This window comes from Ceratotherium simum, chromosome 33 (genome assembly GCF_057802395.1).
Source record: "Ceratotherium simum simum isolate JZ-2026a chromosome 33, ASM5780239v1, whole genome shotgun sequence".
Classification (NCBI taxonomy): domain Eukaryota; kingdom Metazoa; phylum Chordata; class Mammalia; order Perissodactyla; family Rhinocerotidae; genus Ceratotherium; species Ceratotherium simum.
This window is the reverse complement of record NC_141932.1, coordinates 10,491,666-10,499,689: the sequence shown is the minus strand read 5'-3', so window position 1 is coordinate 10,499,689 and position 8,024 is coordinate 10,491,666. Positions and strand designations below refer to the sequence as shown.

Sequence of the window (8,024 nt, the reverse complement as noted above, 5' to 3'; positions counted from 1 at the left end):
GGAAGCCTAGGGTTGCCAGATCTAGCAAATAAAAATGCAAGGAGCCCAGTTAAATTTGAATTTCAGATATAAACAATGAGTAGTTTTTTTTTTTTTTTTTAGTATAAGTATGTCCTGCGTAATATTTGGGATATACTTATACTAAAAAAAAATTATTCATTGTTTACATAAAGGTCAACTGGAAGCATCTTTCATTTTATCTGGCAAGACCATCCCTGCCCCCTGCCTCCCGCAGGAACTCACCCTGCCCTGCACCCACCACCATCACCAGGGGCCCCTGTAAGAAGGCTCCACTGGGGACTTTCACTTCTGCTTCCTCAATGACCCAGGGCCCAGAGGGAGAGCCCCTACCCTCCACCCACGCACAGCCAGGCCCCAGGGCCAGACATATGCCTTCCACACCCTCCCCCAGAGGTGCCTCCGGAGGGGCCAGCTCAGTGAGCCCAAACACCAGATAGGCCCCCCAGGAGAGTCCAAGTGGGTGAGGTGGGGGTGAGGCATGATGAGAAGAGGAGAGGGCATCCCGTGGGAGGTGAATCAGAAGCTCATTTCATGCATCGGTGCCCTTGGGCTCAGCTTCCGCCTGCCTGCCCTGGCTTCCCCTTCTGGCCCTGCACAGCGTCTGGGGAACGAGCCTGTCTCAGGGCAGATCCAAGTGCCTCCCAACGCAGAGATGCTCCCGCCGTTGCTCTTAGCCTTACTGTGGGGTGGTGAGTGGGCCCAGGGCCAGAAGGGGCCTGGGTGGGGGCCGGGGCTGGGGACACAGGTTGAATCTCTGTCTCCCCTTAGGGTCGCAGGCTGAGGACTTAAGATTCCAGCTGCAAGTGCCGAAGGTGGTGAGGGTGCAGGAGGGCCTGTGTGTGTTTGTGTCCTGCACTGTTTTCTACCCCCCGGATGGCTGGATTGACTCTACCCCAGCTCACGGCTACTGGTTCAAAGAGGGGACCCACACGGGCACTGGTCTTCCAGTGGCCACAGACAAACAGGATCGAGAGGTGCATATATGGACCCAGGGCCGATTCCAGCTCGTTGGCAATCCCCAGGACAAGAACTGCTCCTTGCTCATCAGAGATGCACAGAAGGAGGACGCTGGGATGTACTTCTTTAGGTTGGAGAGAGGCAATTATGTGCAATTTAATTTCATGCAAAGCAAATTCTATCTGGAGGTGACAGGTATGGAACTGGCCTGAGTTGGAATGGGATGGGGCCTCTCCTCCCCCTGACATCCCCCTATGTCTTACACTGGGGAGGGGATGTGGGGACCCCCTGGAGTGCCCCCATCTTGGGCTAGGATCACACCCTCTCTCTGTCTAGACCTGACGCAGAAGCCAGACATCTACGTCCCACAGACCCTGGAGCCTGGGCGTCAAGTGACCCTCACCTGTGTGTTTAACTGGGACTTTGAGGAATGCCTGGCCCCTACTTTCTCCTGGAAGGGGGCTGCCCTCTCCTCCCAAGGGACCAGACTGAGAACCTCTCACTTCTCAGTGCTCACCCTCACACCAAGACCCCAGGACCACAACACCGAACTCACCTGTCGAGTGGACTTCTCCAGAAGGGGTGTGAGCACAGAGAGAACCGTCCGACTTAATGTGGACTGTGAGTTTGGCCAAGGGGCGTCAGGGTCTGCAAGCAGGCAGGGCAGGCGGGAGAAGGGGAGAGATGCAGCTAGGGGGTGGGCAGCTCTCAGTGGGTCCACAGAGAGGGAGGTGTGGAGTCCTGAGATGCCAGGTCGGCCCTGGAAGGAGAATGGGGATGCGATCTAGTCCTCCATGCACAAGTGTGTCTTTGGCACTCATTTGCCACCTGTCTTCCCCAAGGATAGTCACATTTTCTTTTTCTGGAGGCATCCTCTCTGGCTGTGGGGAACCCAACATTCCTCCCCAATATCAGCTCATTACCTTTTTGCAGATGCCCCCAAAACCGTGGTTATCAGCACTTCCCAGGCCAAAGCATCAGGTACTGAGGGCCTACTGGGGCGGGGCCGGTCCTCTTTAGGGGATAAAAAGGTGTCAGGAGGGCGAGGGAAATGGTGTTCCCTCCTGCAGCCCTTCTCTTGTGCTCTCTCTCTCTCCCTCCCTGCAGCCCTGGAGCCCCAGGCAAACACCGCCTATCTGGAAGTTCAGAAAGGCCAGTTCCTGCTGCTGCTCTGCGCTGCTGATAGCGAGCCCCCGGCCACACTGAGCTGGGCCCTGGAGGACAGAATCCTCTCCTGGTCCGGCCCCTTAGGCTCCAGAACCCTGGAGCTGGTGCTGCCCGTGGTGAAGCCTGGGGACGCCGGGCGCTACACCTGCCGAGCAGAGAACAGGCTTGGCTCCCAGAACCGCGCCCTGGACCTCTCTGTGCAGTGTGAGTGTGGCCAGCAGGCACCTGGCTTCCGGGAGGGGAAAAGGGTGAGGGGGCAGGGGCTGGAGGCAGGGTCCCAGAACAATAAAGGGACCTGGAACCCCAGGCCTATGGGACTAACAATTCCGATTCCAATTCCAATGTGGGTTTTTTCCCACACCACTAAGCAATTCTCAGTGACACCAGCTCGGTGTCCCACAATTCAACTCAATTCTGACACTATCTACCTGGAGATGGCGTCAGATCTCACAAGTTAAGGGCTCAGTCCCACAAGACTGCCCCCCCCCCACACACTTCAGACCCCAATCTCAAGTCCAGGTTGTCACCTGTGCTTCTGACCAGCCGGCTATACGTCAGAGGTTCCTGCAGCCTCGATTAATTTGCTAGAGCAGCTCACAGAACTCAGAGAAGCATTTTACTTACTCGATTATCAGTTTATTTTATAAAAGCACATAACGCAGGAACAGCCAGATGGGAGAGAGGCACAGGGTGGAGCACGGGGGATGGGTGTGCGGCTTCCACATTCTCCAGGTACGCCACTCTCCTGCATCGCCACATGTTCATCAACTCAGAAGTCCTCTGAACCCCATCCTTTGGGGTTTTTATGGAGGCTTCATTACATAGTGATGATTGATTAAATCATTGGCAGTGGGTGACTGATTCAATCTCCAGACCCTCTCCTCTCCCCGGAGGTCAGGGGGGTGGGACTGAAATTTCCAGCCCTCTAATCACGTGGCTGGTTCCCCTGGCAACCAGCCCCCATCCTCAGGCGCTTTCCTAGAGTCACCTCATTAATATATACTCAGGTGTGGTTGAAAGGGGCTTGTTATGAAATTCCAAGGGTTTTAGGAACTCTGTGCCAGGGACAAAGACCAAATGTATGTTTCTTACTATAAATCATAATATCACAGGGACTAGCCCTTCTTCCCCATCTATTCCCTTGGGTGGTTTGTGTCACTCAGTGGGTGACTCAGTCTCCCCTCCCCCCCCCACCCCTCCATCATCTCAAGGGACGGTTCCCTCACCCAGCATGAAGCCCCTGGCCTGTCGAGAGCCAGTGCTCTGTCTCTGTTGCAGATGCCCCAGAGAACCTGAGAGTGCTGGTCTCCCACGCAAACAGGACAGGTAGGAAAAGGGGAGAGAGACCAGGGCCTCTGGGTGCCACCTTGAGGGCCCAGGTATCTGGAATGTCGGCTAGCGGGTCTCTGTGCCCTCAGCTGTGTGTCTGTCCTGCCTCTTCCCTCCCCTAACCCTAGAAAGCTTCGGGAATGGCACATCCCTCCCAGTCCTGGAGGGCCAAAGCCTGCGTCTGCTCTGTGTCACCCAGAGCAACCCTCCAGCCGGGCTGAGCTGGGCCTGGGGGGGACAGACTCTGAGCCCCTCCCAGCCCTCAGACCCTGGAGTCCTGGAGCTGCCTCGGATACAAACGGAGCATGAAGGCGAATTCATCTGCCGAGCTCAGAACGCACTGGGCTCCCAGCACATCTCTCTGAGCCTCTGTGTGCACTGTGAGTGGGGTGGGGGGACACCTGGGTCCTGGGGAGGGGAGAGGCGCCGCTGACCTTCTCCTTCCTCTCCACAGACCCCCCACAGCTGCTCAGACCCTCCTGCTCCTGGGAGGATGAGGGTCTGCACTGCTGCTGCTCCTCCCGAGCCCAGCCGGCCCCCTCCCTGCGCTGGCGGCTGGGGGAGGGTCTGCTGGAGGGGAACAGCAGCAACGCCTCCTTCACGGTCACCTCCAGCTCCGAGGGGCCCTGGGCCAACAGCTCCCTGAGCCTCAGCGGGGGGCTCAGCTCCGGCCTCAGACTCAGCTGTGAGGCCACCAATCTCCACGGGGCCCAGATCGCCACTGTCCTGCTGCTGCCAGGTCAGGGGGCCAACGGCATGCCCCCGGGAGGGTGGGGGCAGAGTGGGGCAGGAAGCAGGGTCCTGTGGGGGGAGCAGGAGCTGGAGAGGGGGGACATGGCGCCTGTGGCCCGGGATGTGGAGGGGAAAATCCAAATTGGAAGGCCTGGCCCCCGGGCCTGGGGTGAAAGGAATTGCAGGTAAGGCTGGAAGGGGAGCTGGAAGCCTGAGGGCCTAGTGGCGGCTGGGCGGGTGGGCGTGAAGACCCACATTGACCGGAGGGGCTCAGAGACGTCTGACTGCTTCCTCGTGCAGATAAGAAGAGATTCATGTCCACAGCATTCTCTAACGGAGTATTTCTGGGAGTTGGCGTCACGACCCTCCTTTTCTTGGGCTTCATCTCGATCATGTGAGTTCGGAGCAGGAGCGATGGGGTCTGGGGCCCGGGGAACAAGGCAGGTGCCGGGGCGCACACCAAGGTGGGATTGTTGCCTCAGCGTGAAGACTCTGAGGAAAAAAGGGACCCAGGCAGAGACTCCGACCCAGGCAGAGACGCCGACCCAGGCAGAGACGTGGCGACCCAAGGTCTCGCGGAGGAGCACGATCCTGGATTACATCAACGTGGTCCCCAACGCAGGTGCCCTGGTGAGTGGCCCGGCTGTGCAGGCTCTTCTTTCCCTCCGCTGAATCCTGCAGCCCTTCCTCTGACTCCTGCATGCACTCCATCCCTGCCCTGCCCCACTCTTTGCCTGAGGGCCATCCAGATGGAAAAAGCTTGCCTGTGGGATTCGGATCCTGACTTGGAGACCTTGGCCAAATCACTCCCTCCCTCTAAGCCTCTATTTTTTCCTCCACTTCCTTTGCGAGTTGGTTTGAGGATTAGAACATATGCGCTGGCTCAATATGTAGTGGTTATTTCATTATTACCACCACTCATGACATTACTAATTGTAATTAATGAAGTACAAATTATTAATATCATTGAGAGGTAGTATGTTTAGTGATTGAGAGCAGGGGTTCTAAAGCCAGCCTGCTGGGGTTTAATCCCTTCATTGCTGTGTGTTCTTGAACAACACAAATTCTCTGTGCCTCAATTTCTTTAAAATGGGGATAATAGTAGTACCTACCACCTAGGATCATTCTAGGTATTCAGTATGCTCATACTGTACCAGTAAAACATTTAGAATCGTACCTGGTACCTAGTAAGTGTTTGGTAAGTGCTGGATATTTTTAGGTGAGAACATCAATATGCTGAAGACTCCAAAATTTACATCTCCCAGACTCACCCCTGAACTCTAGAGTCATATCCAGCTGTCTAGGCAGCATCTCCATTTGGATGTCTAATAGGCTCTCAAGCTTAGCCTGTGCAAAACCAAACTCATGGCTAACTACACCACGTGTACGTCACCTCCATCCTCCCCATCTCAGCAAATAGTACCACGTCTGCCTAGCTACTCAGGCCTGAAGCCTTAGAGCCACCTCTCACTCCTGTCCTCTCCAACACCCCACAATCAGTCCATCAGCAAATCTCTTCTAAAATGCAACCACTTATCCCCCTACCTCCCTAGTCCATGCACCAACCCTAGTCCATGCACCAACATCTCTCACCTGGACCTCTGTCACTCTGTGTGTCCTCTCTGCTTCCACTCGCCCCCCAGCCCCAGTCTACTTCTCTGTACATAATATCTTTTTAAAACCCAAAGATTTAATATCCTTTAAAACCCTTTAAATATCCTTTAAAACCCATGGGGTACATCTACCCATGGAATACTAAGCAGTCGAAAGGAACAAATGATTGATACATGCAACAGGTTGGATCATCTTAGGGACCAAAAAAAATTAAACAAGCCAATATTGTGTGGTCACCTATGCATGACTGCATGTGTGTAACACTCTCAAAATGATAAAACTGTAGAGACGGAGAATAGATCCGTAGTGCTAGGCATGAGGCTTGGGAGGTGATGAGAGGGACCATAAAGGGATAGCAAGAGGGAGATCTTTGTGGTGATGGAGCAGTTCTGCATCTTGATGGTGATGGTTGCACACATTAGTTTGCGAGGGCTCCATAGCAAGAACCTCAGACAGGGTGGCTTAAACAACAGACATTTCTTTATTGTTTGTTCTGCCCCAAGATGAGATGTAAGAGCAGACTTTGTTTTAGTCCCTAATGTAACCTGTTCCTCAGTCTGTGCTTGGCACGTGGTAGGCGCTCAAGCATCTGTTGGATGAATGAGTGAAGGAAGGACGTTTTCCCCTTAGGCTCGGAATCGGAAGGCCACACCAAGCAGTCCTTCTTGGCCCCCTCCTCCAGATGCTCACTCCCCAAAACCCAAGAAGAACCAGAAGGAGCTACATTTTGTTATCCACAGCAGTCCAGGACCCAAATCAGCCACTCAAGCCCCAGAATCAAAGAACAACCAAGAGGAGCTCCATTATGCTGCCTTCAGCTTCCCAGGCCTTAGACCATGGGAGACCCAGGCGCCCAAGGATACCGGCTCAGAGTACGCCGAGATCAAGTTCCACTGAGGGTCTGCCGGGATGTAGGACTCGGATCCAGGCCAGGGAGAAAGGCAGGGCAATTGAGAGGATGAGGGAAAGAGTGCCAAGTCTCTCTCTCTCTTTTCTTAAATTCCACCAAGGATGGGTCATTCCATCCCAGACCCGAGCATTTGGAACAGCTTGACAGATCTCTCCCGAGTGGCTTTCTCCAAATACGCTCTTCTGAGGAGCACGGAGAAGCTCTTCCTCTGACACACCGAGGCACCTCCCCCAGCTGATTACTCACTGTGTCACAATTTCTCAATGGTGTGACGGCTTTAAAGATGCTTAAGCAGTCATCTGTGAGGTTGGCAACTACCCTCACAAGCCTGGCCTCATGCCTATTTTCATACCACCCAGGAGCTAAGAATAATTTTTATATTTTAAATGGTTTGGGGGGGATCAAAAGCAAAAGACTGCTTTGTGATGCATGGAAAGGATATGAAATTCAAATGTCAGAGTACGTAAATAAAGTTGTTTTGGAGCACAGCCACGCCCGTTCTTTTACGTACTGTCTATGGCTGATTTCATGCAGAGTCAAGTCATTGGCCTGCAAAGCCTAAGATATTTAGCATCTGGGCCTTTACAGAAAAAATCTGCAGAATCTTAATCTACACTAAACTCACCCAATTCTTTTTACAGAAGAGGAAACAGAAGCGAGGGACAGAAAGAGTTCAAGAGTAGCCAAGGTGATGGGCCGGCCCTGGTGGCTTAGCGGTTAAGTGCTCGTGCTCCACTACTGGCGGCCCGGGGTTCAGATCCCGGGCGCGCACCGACACACTGCTTCTCCAGCCATGCTGAGGCCGTGTCCCACATACAGCAACTAGAAGGATGTGCAACTATGACATACAACTATCTACTGGGGCTTTGGGGTAAAAAAAAGGAGGAGGATTGGCAATAGATGTTAGCTCAGAGCCAGTCTTCCTCAGCAAAAAGAGGAGGATTAGCACGGATGTTAGCTCAGGACTGATCTTCCTCACAAAAAATAAAAAACAAAAAAAAATAAAAATAAGAGTAGCCAAGGTGAAAATGACTAGCTATGCGACTAGATGGAAGGTTCCCAGGGGGAGGACGCCCAGGGCAGGGAGACCACAAAGAGCTTGGGGGTGAATGCACCCTCAGACCCACAAATTCAAGGCAGAGAAAACATATGGAGGCATGGAAGGGGGAACGCTTGCAAAACGGAATGAACACCAACTTACAGTGTGCTCTGAGTCAACTAGCTGGCGAACAGAGGAAGAGTCTATTTTTCAGGGCCTAACATGTCCCTTTTTCTGTCCCACCTGCTCCTTCCC

At 53.7% G+C, this 8,024-nt stretch overlaps 1 protein-coding gene across 1 annotated transcript; it reads left to right on the top strand.

Annotated features, from left to right (window-relative positions):
- The first annotated feature begins 629 nt into the window (after positions 1-629).
- On the top strand, positions 630-7,218 carry SIGLEC10 (sialic acid binding Ig like lectin 10). Its single transcript, XM_087421248.1, has 11 exons — positions 630-710; positions 790-1,173; positions 1,315-1,599; positions 1,912-1,959; positions 2,086-2,349; positions 3,424-3,471; positions 3,603-3,854; positions 3,929-4,213; positions 4,507-4,600; positions 4,689-4,836; positions 6,451-7,218. The coding sequence occupies exons 1-11, from the start codon at positions 674-676 to the stop codon at positions 6,715-6,717; spliced, it is 2,112 nt and encodes a 703-aa protein (XP_087277374.1). The 5' UTR covers positions 630-673; the 3' UTR covers positions 6,718-7,218.
- The last annotated feature ends 806 nt before the right edge of the window (positions 7,219-8,024 follow it).